General features: G+C 40.1%; 1 protein-coding gene across 1 annotated transcript in view; it reads right to left on the bottom strand.

Annotated features, from left to right (window-relative positions):
* LOC124156492 (nuclear pore complex protein Nup93-like) overlaps nucleotides 1-19,106 on the bottom strand; it is a 31,124-nt gene that overhangs the window by 4,021 nt on the left and 7,997 nt on the right. The window contains exons 7-13 of the mRNA XM_046531063.1: nucleotides 16,877-17,191; nucleotides 15,097-15,234; nucleotides 14,277-14,548; nucleotides 11,310-11,513; nucleotides 9,676-9,802; nucleotides 8,273-8,534; nucleotides 6,142-6,390 (exon numbers count right to left, since the gene is read on the bottom strand). Of these exons, the coding sequence (XP_046387019.1) occupies nucleotides 6,142-6,390; nucleotides 8,273-8,534; nucleotides 9,676-9,802; nucleotides 11,310-11,513; nucleotides 14,277-14,548; nucleotides 15,097-15,234; nucleotides 16,877-17,191 (1,567 nt within the window). The remainder of the gene's footprint in view (nucleotides 1-6,141; nucleotides 6,391-8,272; nucleotides 8,535-9,675; nucleotides 9,803-11,309; nucleotides 11,514-14,276; nucleotides 14,549-15,096; nucleotides 15,235-16,876; nucleotides 17,192-19,106) is intronic.

Genomic DNA, 19,106 nt, shown 5'->3' with positions numbered 1-19,106 from the left:
GATTATTTCAGTTTTCATTCATTACTTATAATTCCACACTAAGGAGAGCATTAGTGGCAATTCTTTAAAACTCATTTATAAGCTCAATCTACTTCTCGTTGTTGCAATCGTTGCAGTATAATGATGTCATTAGATTGCAATGAAGGCCACACACCTGAGCAACTGCAGTGCGTGGTTGAATGACATAGTAGTGTTCCGTGCATCCACATGCACTGGACAGGGTTCCCACTCTACCTGAACAATGAAATTCACGGCTTTTTCCAGGTTTTCACGGTTATTTTTCACGTTTTCACGGTTTTTTTTTAAGGTTTTCACGGTCTCAATTTTGCTAAATTCACGGTCCGTTAATAAGCCAACAATAAGAAAATCACTGGCCGTATATCAACAGAAAATTAACGTACGCGAAAAACGCCGTGAATGTTAACGCTGCAATGAAAAGTGATATCTGTTATGACGTGATCTATCGTTTCCAAAATTCAGGGCCGACTAAAGGACCAGCCCAACCGTGCTCTTGCCCGGACGCCGAATACCCTTCTGACCTTCTTCCGTCCGGACACTCGAGGTCCTTTTTTAATTCCTCGCTGACAATGAGAGATTATTTTTTGCACACGTTGTTATTACTGCACATTAACCGAATTTCCCCCACCCCAATATTTCTTATTTAACGGAAAATATTTTATTTAAATTGTTTATAGAATATAATAAATTGATTCTTTCTTATTCAGCGGAAAATATTTTATGAAAATTGTTAATAGAACATAATAAATCGAAAAACAATTTCATACACCGTATTAGCACGAATCTAAGACGAACACGATTCTAAGACTACCCTCCTTTTTTGGAACTCCACTAGGGGACAATTTTTCTTTATTAATAACGATACGATTATAAAATGAATGCGGAAAAACGATCAATGCTTAATTTTTTTGCTGGATTGCCTATGTCCCAGGAAATGCAGGATTTTGGCGAGTAATTAAGAAATTCATTAAAGGTTTCAAAACAATATTTTAGATAATAACAGGAATAGTAGTACTTTATCAAGACACATACGCCATATTGTTGATTCGACCCATATCTCTTTCAAAATTCTGAATGTTTGCTCTCCACTCGGCATTTACACTGCTATTATGGATTTCAGTCAGATGTAAAAATTCTTATCCATCAAACACCATTTCCAGTACACGTATTCACGAGAGCAATGTGCATGTTGTGCCTAAAACAACCGCATTCGCCGGTGCAGTGACTGGTTGTGAGATGGATCACGAAGGCCAAAAATAGTCAATTACTTGAATTGTTCCTGTCTAATGAATATATTTTTAATACAATTGAGGTAGTGTGTAAAGCGTGAACAATGTTGCGTTAATCGTCAGCGGCACGCCCACCTGGATCTTCGCCTTCATATCTCTACTTGTTTTCTCCAGGTAGCTCACTCTACCCCCACCCCTACCGTCATGTGCTAGCGGACAACCCAAGGCGCTCTGCAATATTCACGCGCATCTAGCCCGGATTCTTTTCTTCATGTTCAATTATATTCAGTCCATCTCTTAAAGTTCTCAATAGTTTCTTCGGAGGGGCCATGGTCGGAAGACGACAAAAATTAAACTAGTGAAAATGACTTTATTAAACCCACATGGAAAACACTCGGTGGTTCGAAGTCCAGCCACCCCGGAAAGTAGGGAACCACTCGTACGAGGTGAAGTTCGAAACTGATGCTATCGCGTACGGGGGTACGCAGAGCACACTGCAGAGGGCGAAGCGTGACCATAGGACTGCGCCATGAAATTTTTTACCCTAAAGATGCCCATTCTTTTCTAATTAGCGTAGCGCCAGATGATCAGATGAATTCGGATTGTTAGTAGGGAGAAACAAAAATCCTGAGAAGATATCCCTTCGTCAGTAACTCTGACAAGTGAGACTACTAGTAGTAGTATAGCTCGTAAATTGATAACTGATAACAACCTGGTATCATGTTTTCGGAACAAAATGCCGAATTAACTGCCGTAAGCTCAGCTACGAGGATATCGCGTTTCGCCAAAAATCACCATCGTATTTTTCCATCTATTTCCTTGCTTAAAATACGTCATGTGTGGTCTCGTTTTTTTTAACGTGCAAATTACTAACATTTCAATCTAATAAAAGCATAATAGCAATTACTGAATATCATTGTTAGATACCTTTTGGGCTAATAGGTGATTCATGCAGCAGTTGACCTCCATAAACTGGGAACTTCGAAGCAGTTAGGCTGAAAAAGGTCAGTTGGTGAGAAGAGGGGGGAGCGCAAAACACGTTTCTATTGTTCTCGTGTAACTCGATATTTTTTTCGAAGCTAAGGTCTTCGTAATAAGATCCCTGCGCGAGCTGGGACCTGTTTTTATTTTGAAGAAGAGGAAAGCGTCAGAAGGGGGGAGGCGAATGGTGAATGGAGGGGGATAAAGGTTCTTGGGAAATGCGCTAATGTTACTTTCCCACGGCACTGAGCTTCTCCCAATGGTAGTTCCATCTCTTGGAGAGGATTCCAACTACGTGCTTGTCGTTATTAGCCATAAATGACACATTGTATTTATTTCGTCTCATTTTCGTCAAACGATGGATGCGGGAAAATTCTGCGTCGGAACCGCGATCTTCAAACGATCAATGCGAGAAACGATACTTCGGGGAACGATAGATGCGGGAAAAAATTAAATTGTCTATAAGGAACTTTATTTGGGACCAGAAACGGCGAACGAACAATGCGGGAACGATAGATCGAGGTTCCACCGTATAACTTTCTTTTGAAATCGGCAGTGTAATGACTTCTTTTCTCTGCTATTGTAATACTCTGAAACCAAAACTGAATCGATCTCTCTAATCAGAGGCAAATCATGTTCCCTTCTTACCGTTGCTCTGGGAAAAATGGAACGACTATGTAGCATAATTAATCGTAGAGGGCGTAACTTGGTGGAAATCCATAATATCACGAATACAAGGATCAAGGAAATAGCAAAGTTCTTGATCCTTGTATTCGTGAGACTATGTAGCAGTTTATATCGCGACGGCATTGAGGCTTTAACGACACAAACAAACAGCATTACCTTATATAGCACAAAGCGGAGGAACTGGATCACCACCGACAGTAAATAACTCCACACAAACTTTCCGGTTGCGACGTAAAACTGGCAAGTTCCAGGTCGACGCATGCGACAATCGTGTAATGCTGTGTTGCCATAAGCGGAAATCTTCTCTCGTTTTCAGGGCCGCAATGCGCGAGAATTAGTAACGTCACGCCGAAAGCTCGCTGTCACCCGGTTCAAACGCAGGGAGCGTAGTGTCTACAGCGCATGGCAGGTTGTCAAGGCTAACGGTCTTCCAGTCATAGGATTGAGGGTGTTGAATAAACGTTCAAATTTTTCGACACAATGGCCATATAGATTTAGTTTCAAAAGTGGTCGCTGCAGCCAGTGGGAAGGCTAATTGGGTGGAAGGGGGACTAAGCAGTGACCGAGGGAGGGGAAACCAAGCCTTTTGAGGAAAGTAAACAAGCTGATGAGAAGTGGTGTCATATTTCAGGAGGGGGAGAGAAAAGGCCTGCGCTGGGGAAAGATGTTTTTTTCTTCAGGCAACATTCGTTCCCACGCTTTTCTGACCCATGCGACCGCATGCGACGATGCTCGCCACAATGAATAGAAGTGCGCTAGCTACGAACGAAGATGAAAATTTCTGGGAAGGTATTATTATCAAGATTGAGAGATTTTTAAGGTTTTAAGACGAAATTCACGGCTATTTCCCGGTTTTTTCACGGTAGAGGAAATTCACGGCTAATTCACGGTTTTAAGGTTTTCACGGTTGAGTGGGAACCCTGACTGGAGTGACCTGACTGGGAGTGCTGTGACCTGTGCAGTGGATGGTTGCTGCAGTGGCGGCTGATGCCTACAAAGTTTCAAATTTCTACAGGGTTGCTTTGACAAAAATGGGCAATGCAACCTCGAAACAGTCGAAATATTTTTTTACTAACATTGGCATCTTTGCTTCCGTATTCACTGCACGTTTTTTTTGTAACCATCGGATGACAATTACCACATGAAAATTTTGAATATATTTCGACTCGTTGTAACTCTAAAAGTTGGTGCTCCTTATAATTACTATGAAAGTAGGTCAAAATCGTAATTATTTGACTTGCCATGACCAGCAGTGAAAATAAAAGATTAAAAACCGCATTTGTTACTTTCTGATTGCATGACGTCCAAGTTTTTTTGTTTTGAATAATTGCTCGCAAACACGTGCATTTGAGGAATCGTCAGTTTGTCGCTCTCAGCAACATTTCTGTAGCCGCTTGCAAACAAGCTGACTTTTCACCTGCCACCGTCCACAACACAGCACTGAGCTTTCAAATTACCATAGGTCTCTATGGCTGTCTTCAAATGAGTCGAATCGCACTGTTGACGTGTGGTGCACCGTCTACGATGTGAAATACATACAATGCTACATTGAGGCAACTTTCAGACGAAATTACTTTTTCACACGGCAGCCTTTCACATGAAATTCAGGCGGCTTTCAGATGAGACGACTCTGCAATGCTGTGTGCTGTGCCGTGAACGGTGGCGGGTGGAAAATCGTTCCATCTGAAAGGAGTCAGGTGTGTGCACAGCTGCACCTTCGTGGCGGACGTATCTTCTGCGCAGGCTAAGCTGCGACTACTCAGTTTATCCATGGTGTCGGTGTACCAATGTATGGAGCAGTTAAGTATTGAGGTAATAAGAACTGTGACAGCGCGGCATGTGAATAAGTTTTCAATTAAAAATAAGAATTTAAGCTACATCGAATAATACAGAATATAAGTTTGAACTGACTCGCAAGTTAAAACAACATGATGGATGATTTCATCAGAAGTTGGAGGAGTTTCACTATTGATCCTGATGCTATGCAGTCCGCAAACTGCATGATCTAAGCACATTTCACACGGCCCTTCAAAATCAACATCGACCACTACTGTTTCCAGTGAATCCCTATTCAGTACTGCAGGCAATATTTTTGTAAAAAAAAGAATAGATTAGATCCAGATGGGGTAAAAATGTTGAATTTAAAAAAATCAAAACCTGGAGAACGAAGAGGTTGCTGCCAGACGTAATGTGACATGTTGGTCGATCATGCATTCTTTAGCAACGTGTTATTTTAACTTTTTTCCTTGTTAAATAAAATTGTGGAGACATTCTTAAGTGTTTTTAAAAAATCTTTCCTGCTTATTTACATCTTTAGAAAAATTATTTTCATTCACTTCTAGTGCCGTTCATTTAAATCTGCCATTAATTACGATTATAAGAGTTCATCCTTGGAACCCAGAATCGAGAACCAAGAACTGATGGGGGAGAACCTGACCAGTACAGAGAACCAAAAAAATTTAAGAACCGTCTCATCCTTAGCTTAAAAAAATTGAAAAATCATATCAAATAGTTGTTTGGTGGCTACATTGCCCCTCTACCATTCAAAGGACCCCATTTTAAGTAATTTTCAAGAAAAGAATTTCTTTGTCCCCATCCAATTTTTATTTCACAGAAGCCTGCAATGCACCTCTCTTTTACTCGTTTTTCCTCAAAGCATTATTTTTATCATAACATATTTTCCACATGTGACATCTGGCATTTTCCCATTTTTTTCACACTGAAGCAGTCTTTGAATGATGTCATGTTTACATCATAACAAGATGTATTTATGTGTCACCCCTGCACTTGATATCCTTTTTTGCTGCTAAGCAACAAAGTAAACCCAGAAGTGGTGCATTTTATGAGTTTCGCCACACATTCTACCTAACCTAGTTATTATACCTAACAATGTCTGTAGTTGAATTCTAACTCTGGTCAAGACTTTAGGAATTCAATACAGCACCTAATAATTCCAAATTGTTGACTCAAATGTTTACTACAATGCCATTCAAAGTAAACCCCTAATTTTAATCTGAACACAAGGGGAAAATCTATATTATAAAAAAAATTCAAATGGGCATAAAATATAGTGAAATGCTCTTCTAATACTAATGTAAGACATGACATTGTAATGCATAAGAGATGAATTCAAACTTATCAAGAAAGAAAGTCAAGCATAAGATTTCAGCAAGAGGTGCTATCTCTACAGGGTGACATATTTGTCATAAGCATATTATTCTCTTACCTCAAGGGCGTCAGAGAATTTCCCCGCATGATAGCGATCAAAGAAGTCAATCAGTTTGCAAAGGGTGTGGAATGTGGCAGCAGTCTCCGTGGAGCAGGCAAGCGGCTGCCCACGCTGCGTCTGGATTCGTTTGGTCGCCATCTTGAGGCGCTCCCGCAGCCGGCCCTCCTCATCACCCTGCTCGCCACGACCCTTGGACATCACCTGGCTGATGAGTACCGAGAGCAACGACAGGGCCTTCTCGTCATTCTGCAATGAAAGCCAGAAAATGAGGAAGTTAACACATCAAACATACCACGGGGATTGGGTTGGTGCGGTGGATTGGCCACTGTTCGTGGTCAAGGGCCCCTAGAGGCAAAATTCCTGTTAAAAAAGTGAATCAAAACATCTATACGAGCATATTCATCGACTTAAAATAATGAGAGGCATGGCTGCCTAGTGGGTAGAGCGCTTGACTGCTGATCGAGGTGTCCTGGGTTCATATCCCAGGTGAAGCCTTCAAACACCATAAATCAAAAATTATAAATGTGTGAGGTGGCCCAGGGAAAGGAACTGGCCTTCATAACCTGAATGCTTGAAGTTCACATGCCTGCAGTCTAGACTGGGATGAGCTTTACTCTCAATTAATGAAACCAACCTTCCAGTTGAATCACTGAGTGAGTGAGAGAAAAGACAGTTCAATTTGCAATTTTGAGTAAAACCTCAATTCTCCTCATGTCTGAGTAAAATTTTCACAATTTTAATTCCGTGTACCTAAAATTTCCTTCACGCTAAAAAAAAACACTTAGGTCTCAAAATTTTCTTGTGACAAACAGCTGCACAATCTGTCTGCTTTGCAGTACGTAAACTGCATGCTCTAAGCATATTTCGAACAGCCCTTCAAAGTCAACATCGACCACTACTGTTTTCAGTGAATCCCTGTTCAGTATTGCAGATAATATTTCGGTCAAAAAAGAATGGATTAGAAGAACCCGTGGCTGCCTGATGTAATGTGGCAGATTGGTCGATCATGCATTCTTTAACAAATGTGTTATTTAAACTTTTTTACTAGGAAAATAAAATTATGGAGACGATCTTAAGTTTTTTTTACAGAGCTCTCCTGCTAAGTTACATTGTCAGTGAAGTAATTTTCATTCACTTCTTGTGGTTGTTCATTTAAATTTGCCATTAATTCAGATAATAAGAGTTCATCCTTGGAACTGAGTATCGAGAAAACCAATCACCGATGGGGGAGAACCTGACCGGTACCGAGAACCTAAAAAATTTAAGAACCGACTCATCCTTAGCTTAAATAATATGAAAAATCATATCAAAAAGTTGTCTGGATTCAATATTGCCCCTCTACCATTCAAAGGACCCCACTTTAGTTGGACTTACGTATTTTGGATTTGGAAAACACTTGCATGTCCCACCAGTGCTAATGTAGCCCATTCAATAAGTTCTGAAAAAGAGACTACAGAGGAAAGTTTTGAAGATTTTTGAGAGACAAAGAGCTGAGCACCCGCGAAATTTGGATCTTGACTTTACAACACTCACTTGCAAGACACTTGGTGCAAGGGACAGTCTGCAAAAGTGCATTGACAAGGAAAGGGTCCTGGGGTTCCAGTGGCGATTCCTGCTTGCCCACCCTATCATTCCTACTAGAGCATTCTTTATTTCATAACATTTTGCTCCAACAAAACTTACTCTAGCACCTTGAAATTTTAAAGGTGCATAAAGTTTTGCCCTGGTATTTTCATAGTACTTGAGTCCATTCCACACGCTCAGTTAATCGTTGTCCCAATGGAATAAAGAGTTGTCAGCTTAACACTCATTGATCTCCCTCTACTCTAACCAGCTCTTGCTTAAAACAAGTATTATGAGTCGTAAGTTCAAAAACCACCAATTGGTGTCTTGCAATGATCGCAATTATTTCCATCAAAAGCTCTAACAATTTAAAATAACAACGTAACAGAAGAAATAATATAAGAATGCAAAAAATATTTGCACAAAAAGGCTCTCTCCTACCTGTGCACAATCTGATCAATATGAACAGCAAAAAAGGAAGATATTTTTTTAAGGCAATACCTTTTAAAACAAACTTGATAGTATATTTGGACGAAATTACTCACTCAGCAGTGAAAAAGGTTACCTTGGCCAAATTATAGAGCTCGATGGCATCCTCGAAGAGGCCTCTTTCTTCACATCGTTTCCCGGCAGCCTCAGCCACGTCACTCGCAAAGTCAGCGCCTGAACCTGGACTGCAGAGCTCATCAATGAGGCCTGGCATTCGACACCCGTCCGGCATCATCTTTCCGAGGATGAGGCCAAAGTCTTGACTCTCCAGAACCATGTTCACCACACATTCAATGAAGAGATTGTCTGCACCCTCACCACCACTACCCTTGAGTTTCCTGCAACAGAGCATTCACGATTTTAAGTTTTAAGAGTATGCTGATCCAAACTTATGAATTATAGGTAGAGGTGAGACAAAACCCTAACACTTCTTCAAAATATATGATTTGCATACATGGCCAATATAAATTTCAAATTATCCTCAGTACACAGGATGGCACCGTTCTCAGCGTTTTTGGTGGGATCACAAAATGCAAACCATAAATTTCAAGCATAATTCCATGTTTTCAAGGCCAAAGTTTTAAAAATTAAGTACTAGGATTTACGACCAGAGTTTTTATAAGAATAAATATGCCATGCCATAAGTTTTCTGTAGACTAAGGTTTTGGAGGAAGGTTTACCTTCTCCTTGGTTATCCTCTGACCATAACAAACCCCCAGAGGCAAAAAGTGGGTGCAGATTCCAAATTTTATTCTATTTGTACAGATTTAGAAACCCACCATATCAACCTTAATACTTGGGATCCATACACCTAACAATGAAATATGCTATTCAGTTGGGAGATATTAATTGCATTTATCGTTTAAAAAACATAAACATACTAGCTTTAAAAATGTATTTCAGTATTTTTAGGGTGATTATGGTGTCACTTGAGGCTTCAGACTTCTTATTTGCACTCACGCTTGCAAAAAAAAGGAATTTCCCGCAAGGTCGCATATTCTTTTTATCAAGCACAAATGGATCATCATAATTTTATGGCATAACACATCTGCCTTCTTTCATAATCAACATAAGGGCCTCTCAACACCTGCGCAGTGGACACACTCAACACCTCCTTCACACTCTAAACAACTATGTACTTTAGAACCATGTGAACTTCGGGAAAATTAATTGTTTATTTCACAAGCAAGGTCATCGATTATTTTTATAATGATATGTTCTGTGAAATGATATACGGCAAGATGGGCCTCATGAATCACAGGTAACATGCATTAGATGAGACAAGGGTTGCAATATGAGAGAGTCCAAATTTTCACATTTTTCAGCATTAATTCCACAGAAGTGTATCCAGTGATATTGAAATAGTTTCATTGCATGTTTAATTCTCTTAGAAATTATAATACATACCGTTTTTCTCCGAACATAGTCCCCTCCCCCCTAATTTTGAGGCTTTCTCTCAACCCCCCATAGATGTCTCACCTGAGGCAAAAGTAATAGTTGAGGGCCTCCCTGGGATCAGTGGCTTCAAAGTGCTGCACGTACAGAGTGATGAGGCGGGCCAAGTTGAGCCGGTGCATAGGCGTTGGGTCAGCAGGATCCACAACCACTGCAGAGGCAAAAGACAAATGGTTTCACCAATCGGTTGGTTGACTATTTAACACGGTTAACTTACTTTTATCTAAGACTTTAGTTTTTAATCTTTAATTTTTCAATATTTTTTGTACTAAGATCTACAGGAACACAACTACAGCAGTACAAATAAGAAATACATAATATTATGTATTAAAATTGAAAATCTCAGTGACCAAAAGAATGGCGTGATAGGTGAGTAGAATGCCTTACTCAGTAAGTATTTGGTCAAAATATTAAACCTCAATCATTGATTTATAAGAAAAGGAATTTGTTTCATTATTATTAATGCGGCAGACTCCTGATTATCCGCCAGCGGTATATCCGTGTTGCGCATTATCCGTGCATAGTTTTCCATCTCGTTCAATATTTTCCGCAATCTATAAAAAAATAAAATTGGACGCAAAAGCACTGTATATTAATGCTAGGATACACCGGGCTTATTATTTCCGTAAGTTTCCCCTTCGTAAAACGGAAGCGATCGCGCACTAGCTGCATTCACGGGAGCTCAGTGTTCCTGTTTTCTAAGCGTCGCATTGCGGGATTGTGCTCACGGACAAATGTCCCGCAGCAGCAGCAGCAGTTGCAACCCCGGCAACTTGTGCAAGATGCGACTACCTGGCATGGTGGCTGAAAGTTTCCGACATTGCGCAGTGGCTTTGAAGCATTCGTGCCAACCACTTTTCTGCATCCATGGTCACGCAGATGCGGATGCTTGGTTTTAAAACCAGTTCTTATATACAGCCGTAATACTACGAGTAAAACCTCATTATTGCCGTGAAAAAGATCATGGACTGGCGAAGAAAGCTCTCAATGAGTCTGGGAAGCACTCTAAAAATAACAGATTAACTATATAAATAACGAGTCGATTGTCGCTTGAATTCATCAAGCGGGTTTTGGAGGGGGGTGGGAACATGTTTGTGTCACGTGTGTTCGAGTATTGGGTCCATAAGTTGTTTAATACACAAAAGAAACACTCACAATGTCGTTTAAATGGGTGAAATAGGTAAGCTCATTCGCCCTCAACAATACTTAAGATAGCCTTAGTAACCAAGATGATAAAAGCTTCGAGCGATAGTTTTGAATTCAATGATTTACGTAATGGAGAGAAATATAAAATTAATGTAAGATGAACATGTGAAATATAGCCCATTTTTTGTATTTTAGCCCTTACCCCTAGTATTGTAGATCCTGCATTTCTGATTATCAATGTTCAAACGCAACAAACTTAAAAAGTTAAAAACAACATTTTAGGAAGATAAACGGACTGAGACTCATTAATTTGACAATCTAATGAATATGTTTCGAATATTGTAGTGTTCAAACTTCACTTACGACTTATGTCCGTGTTTTCCCATTATCCGTACTGTCCCTCCCCATCATTAGACCGGACAATCGGGAATGTGATGTAGTCATAAAATAATATGGCTGCCTCTTCCTGTAAGTTATGAGTTCATGATTCAGACTGAATCTGGGATACTTACGCAGTGGAGCCTTGAAGTCCTGAGGTAAGGCGAGCAGGTTAAGCTGGTGCAAGGCCAAAGCAAGGTGGACGGCCTGGCAGTGAGACTGGAGTCTGGGCATTGCCCTCAACGCTAAGAACTCAATGGCCACTTCCCAGAGACCAGTGAGGATCAGAGCCTGGACATAAACATGAGGTCTCTCTGATGCCTGATAATGCTGCTCCCCTGTGGTGGAGACACAAAAAAGGGTGCATAGGTTGATAAACACAACAAAAAATACTCTCTAGGAAAAAAGTACATAAAAACTACGGCAAGGTATCACAAACCACTTGCTATTCAGCAAGAATCAAGATGTTGAGCAACAGGAGTCAATGTCAGGGCATGATAGAAGCTAAGAGTGTGGTTTATTTCATATTAGATTCCCGATTGAAGCCTAATAAAAATGTGCCCAGAGGAGAGGAATTAACAATTAGGGCTCCTTGATTTTAATTAATGCAAATTTTTGTGATGCAACACAAAATTTTGGTTGCTCAGTGCTCAATCTGAATATTTTGGAGTGGACACGTTTAGGGCGCGACCACAGCTACTGCCGTAGAGAGCTAGAGAGCACACTCCTAGCATCCACTGGCATCCAAGTATGTATTAAATCAAATTTTCACATACCATTTCTTTTAATTCTTTCTAAGAATGTCCAGTTTTAACATTTGCTATTCTAGGAATCCATCATTATTCACACTTAATAGTACACTTTCTGCGACATCTCTTCCGGTCGTCCTCCGTTGCACTAGCGATTGCTTTCAGGCCAATGTCTTGATGTTAAGGCAATCCATAGATTAGGACGTTAGAGAATAGGGTTGCCAGTGATAATCATTTAGCAAAGCATGAGTTTTTGCCACTGGAATTGCGAAAATTGTTAACATTTTAACATGCACAAACACGTATAATAACGATGTGGTTCATGTGCTTGATAGGAAGTAAATTCTGCAATGCTAGGATAGACTGGGTTCTTAAATGTTGTTCTCTGCCAGAGGCAACATGCCAAAGCTCTGAACTCAAGCAAGAAAGATTCCCAAGGTGCTGGACCATCCACAAAACAGATTTTGCAACTCTCTTTAAAAAATCTAACTCCATAGAGAGCAGTTCAACTACAATCAATAAGAGATATTTATTAAGGCAAATATACCACTTGAAAACATAGAAAACTGAGATTTTCTCAAATATTCATGATCAGCTTGAGGTCAGCCATTATTTCATAGATTTGGGAAAAGTTACAAAAAGTTAAGTGTGGTATCCAAGTGGGTTGAGTGCTTGATTGCTGTCGAAGGATGGCAGTTTCAAATCCAGGGTGAAGCCTTTGGCACCCCAAATCAAAATCCTTGAGAGGCACAAGGTTTCCCGTGGAAAGGATTTAAATTCCTCCTGAACCCTGAATATGTGAAATTCACTCTCCCATGGCTCAGTATTGGAGAGCTCTAACCTTACCAATCCAAACCAATCTTCAGTTTAAATCATTGAGTGAGTCATGCTTTCCTTATCCCATATGATCACAGCAAAGTTTATATTCACAGGCTAAGGTTTGGTTAGGGAACTCCAATGGCCCCAAGTAATAAAATCCCAGAATTAGGTCTATTGGGACTAAAAAAATTACCATATCCATGAAAAACATGACGTAAATGACCTTGAGAACCAAGTTTGACATTGTACCAACTTGTGTCTTAATGTTTGTGAAATACAGTCCACCATAATCAGCGCTAACCTCTGCTCTAAGCTCTGAGTATAACCTCCATCCGACAAAAATACGACCCACACATCTGCTTCCAAAGATTTCTCCTCTGTCATTGGAAGTGCATTTGCATCATTACAATTTGCTCGTGGAAAAAGTTTTCTTTAGCAATTTTATTTGCTGTCTTTGTTGCAATTTGCAAACTGGATCTTTATGCCAACTCCACACATCAATTTTTGGCCCATTTTTTTTACTGCTTTAAGAAGATTTTATAAATCATTATCTAGGAGCCAAACCCATAGCATATATAGGTTGGAATTGGAAATCCCAGAGCAATTACTAATTGAACAACTACAACAACAACTTACCCTATGTTAACCCCCAATTGCTTTGCCCAAACTTGCTCAGATGCAAAGATAAATTGAAACTGAAATTGTAATGCATACTTCAGGCTTTAGAGAGATTTTCCTAAGCTTCAACAAAAATGTTAGATGCCTACACCATAGTATGCATCTAACCCTAACGGCTCTCCAACTTTCAAATGATATCTCAAGCATTCACATACTCAATAAAGGACAATGAATGAGAGCACCGATGTCACTCCTAAAACAATAACCCCGTAAAACGAATCATTTGGCCAGCTATAAAAATATTCATACACATTCTGGCAATGGTTCAGACAGGTGGATTGGGAAACTGCAAGGATTCTGTGACAGTACACCCTCGAGGCTGGGACTTTTCTATATTGCAACTTGAGGGGGAAGTGAGGAAGGAAAAAAGAAAGGCACCATCACAATGATGAGCCTGACAGTATCTCTTAGGGTAGGAAAAAGAGGGGAACGAAAATTTATGGATAAATATGTTGGTAACTTTTTCTATTCCACACAGCTTTATTCAGTACATCCTCAACTGGTTTCAACACTGCCGTGTCATTATCAAGAGGAAATGTTTTCTAGTGATAATAACACTTAATTGCTAAAACCAGTCGAGGTTGTATTGAATAAAGCTCCAAGGAATAGACAAAGTTATCAATAGATTTATTTAGCCATGAGGAAGTTCCACAAAGTTAACTCAAAAACGATTGAAGATGTATGTAAGAAAGTTATATTGTTATTAGAGGTGATGTGAGCTAATACTTGTGAAACCAAGTTTACTCCTACGAGAAAGTGAAGACCAACCTGGAGAAGAAATGGCCGAGAAATTTTTCCCTATATAATGGTTCAGGCAATGGTAGCATACATTTATGCGAGTTGGACAGTACATACCATAGTCGAGTACAAGGGACTGCAGATCCTGCAGGGAACTCTTTTGGCCCACGGAACCTTTTGCCGGCATTGTAGAGGACGCCACTGTGCTCTGCCACTCAATCTGCGTCAGCTTGAGCCAGAGGTAATCGTCCGATGTCTGGCCCAACACTCCCTCGACACCACTCCATGCTCCGAGGCCCGAGCCACCCATTCCCTCATCCTCAGCACCAAAACCACCACGGCCTGCGCTCACGCCATCAGTGCACCCTCCGAGAATGCAGTAGACAGCCCTGGAAGGAGGTGAAAACACTGGTCCAGACAACAGTACTTGCACCTAACATGCAACACAGAAGATCCATTGCCATGTTTTCTCAAGACCACAAAATGAACAATGAAGTGGAGCCTTATTTCTGCATTATATATATTGGTGCCTACTTCACTATAGGTGAAAATGAGGTCAGAGGCTTAACTATGGGGGAAAATAAGGGGATAGATCCCCCCAAATCCAAGGATTGGTAGCAACTGGGCACACCCTTGTTTTGAGCTGGAGGACGGGGCAGATATTACGTGGAAAAATAGGGTGTGTAGTTGAAACACCATTCTTTCGTGCATGTAATTCTCATAATGCGCAATAAATAAAAGCCAAAGAAATAAAATACGGCGCATTACTTTCTCGGCAACTCTCATATTTCCTTAGCACCATAATGTTGGAAGGCAAATAAAATTGGGTATTTGGTGAGAAGAGTGTAAGAAGGGAAGAGTAAGGGAAGTAGCGTCCTCAATGCACAAATCCACAAATGGCAGCCAATTCACCCTCTTGAATAAGGTACATACTCACCTCTTGTATGGATCTGTAGAATTCCTAATGTGCCTCCTGAACTGGTAACGAACCTGCATCTCATGCTTGGGTGCAAGGGTGCCTTCGGGAGAGTCAATACACTCCCGCAGCACCTTGCTCACCTCCTCCAGCTCACTCCTGCAAATGGAAGTTTTTCAGACAACTTAAGAAGTACGTACTATTAAAATGATTTATGTACTTGTGTGCACTTACAGATTGAAATCAATTGTATCGCCTATCTTCCAGGATGGTGGTACCCCAGCATAAATGTTTATTGAATTTAAGACAAAGCAAGGAGAATGAGAAGTGTAAACAAGTATCAACCTCTTCCACCCTGAAACTGAAAGCCCTTCTCCCACAGTTGCTATTTTCTCCTCTTTCACTGGAATTTATGACAAATACCTATGTTTACTGTAAAAGCACTGACATGATGGCTCATACAAAAAATCAATGTGTGCCTCTGAATATAATCCACCATCGATATCTGATAATTTAATATTCTTAATAAAAAATAATTCACTTGCTCTTAATAATTTACCCCAATTCCCCTGAAATTTTGACGAAAAAAGGACTACATAAAAAAAAAATTGACACAAGAACAAATACCTTGTCAGCATGTGGTAGCACCAGGCCACTTGCGGAGCTAGAAATGAAATGCAAGCAGGAAAGAGGGAAGGTAAAATCCCAAAAAAGGACTGAAAACATTGCCAAGTGGCAATCAACACTGAATAAAGCTGAATTTTTCTCAAGTGGAGCAAAACTTAAAACATGAGTGCAAAGGGCAAGTACCTATCTTACTCTCTTTCATACCAAGTACAACAGATATTTGATTATAAGTTCATTAGTCTCACACAGGGTTCCCACTGTAACTAAATCTTGAAATTCACAGATTTTATCATTAATTAAATGAGGTCAAGATGAGAGGAAAAAAAATCTAGTTTTATAAATGTTTTCATGGTCTGTTGATAAGCCATTTAAGGCAGAAATATTGATCACATAACCATCACCTGCTGCACATTAACTAAAAATTTAACAAAAGCGACAGATGCTGTGAATGCAAACGCAGCAATGAAATTATTATGACATCACCTATTGTTTGCAAAACTAAGGGCCGGCTAAAGGTTGTGAGTGGCAGGGAAGTGAAGAGAGGTGTCTGATTTTACGCCAGGGTTAATGAACACTTTGGTTACCGGTCTTCCAATCACAGGCTTAAGGTCCGTGAGTCGTCACGGCACACGCACCAATAGTCTCGCTTACATTTTGCTTTCGAATATACGTGTGTAGATAAATGTGTGGACAGTACCTGCACGTGACTGATCTTGAAACACAATTGATTTTTTAAATCTGTCAACCGTAGTTCTACACTCGAGTTTGAGAGATTTTTCTGGTTTATTGATGAAATTCACCGCTTTTTCCAATTTTTTTCACGGCACATGAATTTCACAGCTAATTCAAAGTTTCAAGGTTTTCACGGTGGAGTGGGAGCCATGTCACAAATGTCTAGAAATTCCCCAACCAGCCCTCCTAATAAATAAGTGTAGAAAACTACAATGGCTGTTTCTATCTAGTTACCATGAATTTCCACAAAGTAAACTTGTCGACAATGAATTGGATCATGGGCAAGTTCCACAAAGTTGACTCGCAAACAATGGAAGAAACTTGTACTGTTATATTATTGTATCTGTATCTTTAAATCACTAATATGGAAACCCTCCATTGGGAAAGATATTCAAAACTCTTCAGAACAAAAAAAGAAGTCAAGGATAATGAGATTGCTTACCCCGCACGAATGGCGTACTCAAGAGCAGCTCGTAGGTCTCCACATCGCAGACAGTAGAAGACAAGGGCCCAAGCAGGGAGACCGTCAATTGTTGGCGACTCCTCTGTGCCCGTCTCGGGGTGCATGGACGAAGTGTGGAATCTTTGACCGCGCGCAGGCGACTGCATTGACTGCTGCGCACTGAATGTGTTGAAAGAGCGAGAGCCCAACCGAACAGATGCAAACGCATGCACAAGAGAGAGCGTGCTCGGAGCAGAACCCAGGCTGGCACTCACCAGGTCCGACGTTACCACACTCTGCATGTATGTTTTGTACCTGAGAAGAGCAAGGAAATGAGCAGTGCATTACGTCAAAGAGATTTATCCTCAATAGAAAACAGCAAGTAAAAAAAAAAAAATTGAGCAATGTACCCAATGCATGTGAAACCTCTCCATTGTATCATCCATGCTGACCTATCATGAATCTATACAAATTAACCATAGGAAAAGTTTTCCATGAGAGAACTTTACAAAGATTTTTCAACGTTTTAATGGGTAGAACCTTTTGGAGTAAGAAAACTTATAGAATAACTATGCACACAAGCACTTATTAACAAGATTCTAATATATTACACACGAGGGGCCAGTTTACAACATTTCTGATAGGGCTCACAATAAACTTTGTTGTTGACAGACTTCATCATGTGCCGGCCAGTATCCCTGAGATTCCATATGCACGGTTCCCACTCTAATATAAAATTATAAAATTCACGGTTTTTTTCCAGGTTTTCACGGTCTAAATGTCTTCAAATTCACGGTCTGTTGATAAGCCATTTTAGGCAGAAATATTGACGACGTAACAATCACCGCCTGCAAGTTAACTAAAAATTTATCAACCGCGACAGGCACCGTGAATTCAACGTAGCAATGAAAGTGCTATTTCTCAAGACATCACCAATCGCTATCAAAATTTAGGCGAAGCTTAAGGTTGTGAGTGGCAAAATGGAGGGAGCAGTGAGGTGGGGAAGTAAAGAAGTGTCTGATTTTTCGCCAGGGTTAATGAACACTTTGTATGCCGGTCTTCCAATCACAGGCTCAAGATCAATATGTCGTCATGGCACAAGGACCAATAACTGCACTTCGAATGTACGTGTGGAGATAAATTTGTGGACAGTGTCTGTATGTGGCTCACCTTGAAACATGATTGAAATATCATTTTTTCTTTTGATCTGTCGATTGCATTTCTTTTTCCAAAAGTTTGAGAAATTTTTAAGGTTTTATGATGAAATTCACGGCTATTTCCAGGCTTTTTCACGGTTGAGTGGGGACCCTGATATGGTAAACACAGCAGTAATCTCACACTAATTTGATAACATCTATGCAGAAAAGAGGGTTTTTTGAGAACATTATGGGTTAGACTAGACTCAAAAACAGACAAAGAAAACTCCTCTTTTCTTGCTGTCTCCTCCACCTGCCCTTATGAGCATGTTTTCCCAATGGCATTAAGCAAACGGAGCATAAAGTCCCGAGAGCAATGAGAAAGGGTTGGAGTTTCCAGTCAGGGAAGAGTTGTGCAGGAGAAATTTAAGTGAGCAAGGATGTGCTAATATCCATAACCGTCCGTGAATAGATCTCTTAATTTTTATATTTAGATATGATATTGGCATAGTATGCAACAAGATGTAGAGGATGCAAAGAAAAAAACAGGGTATTACAAAACACTCCCGATTATCCTAATGGCGAATGATGGGGAGGGACGGCACGAAAAATCAGAATACACAGATAACCCAAACTGCCAATTAATGTCTTGCAATATTCATAATTTACGTAACAAAAACAATATATTATTATTTATGCAGTTACAGGCGGTCCTCGACTTTCGTACACTCGACTTTCGTACAATTCGCACTTTCGTACGTTCAAAATTGACACCTTTTACTTGACTTTCGTACGCTAAATTCGGACTTTCGGACGTTGGTCTGTAATTTTTTTTAAAATTCCCGCGATGTTTATTGCGCATCCCAACATTCAATTGTTTCAAATGGCAGTATATGCGAACAATACGAACGTATATAATAAAGGGCTTTGATAGTAGTTGACTCTAATTTAGGTGATTTATTTGGGAGAGAAACTGCCTGCTATAGGCTCCTTTATCAGGAGAAGAAGAAAGCCTTCATTGAAGATATTTTTCAAAAGAAGTTGACTAGACATCATCAAATGGCTTTCAATAAAACTAGTAAGATCTTCTTTCT

The sequence above is a fragment of the Ischnura elegans genome, chromosome 3 (genome assembly GCF_921293095.1).
Source record: "Ischnura elegans chromosome 3, ioIscEleg1.1, whole genome shotgun sequence".
NCBI classification, from domain to species: Eukaryota; Metazoa; Arthropoda; class Insecta; order Odonata; family Coenagrionidae; genus Ischnura; species Ischnura elegans.
The sequence above is the reverse complement of the archived record's forward strand: the minus strand, read 5'-3'. Positions and strand labels throughout refer to the sequence as shown.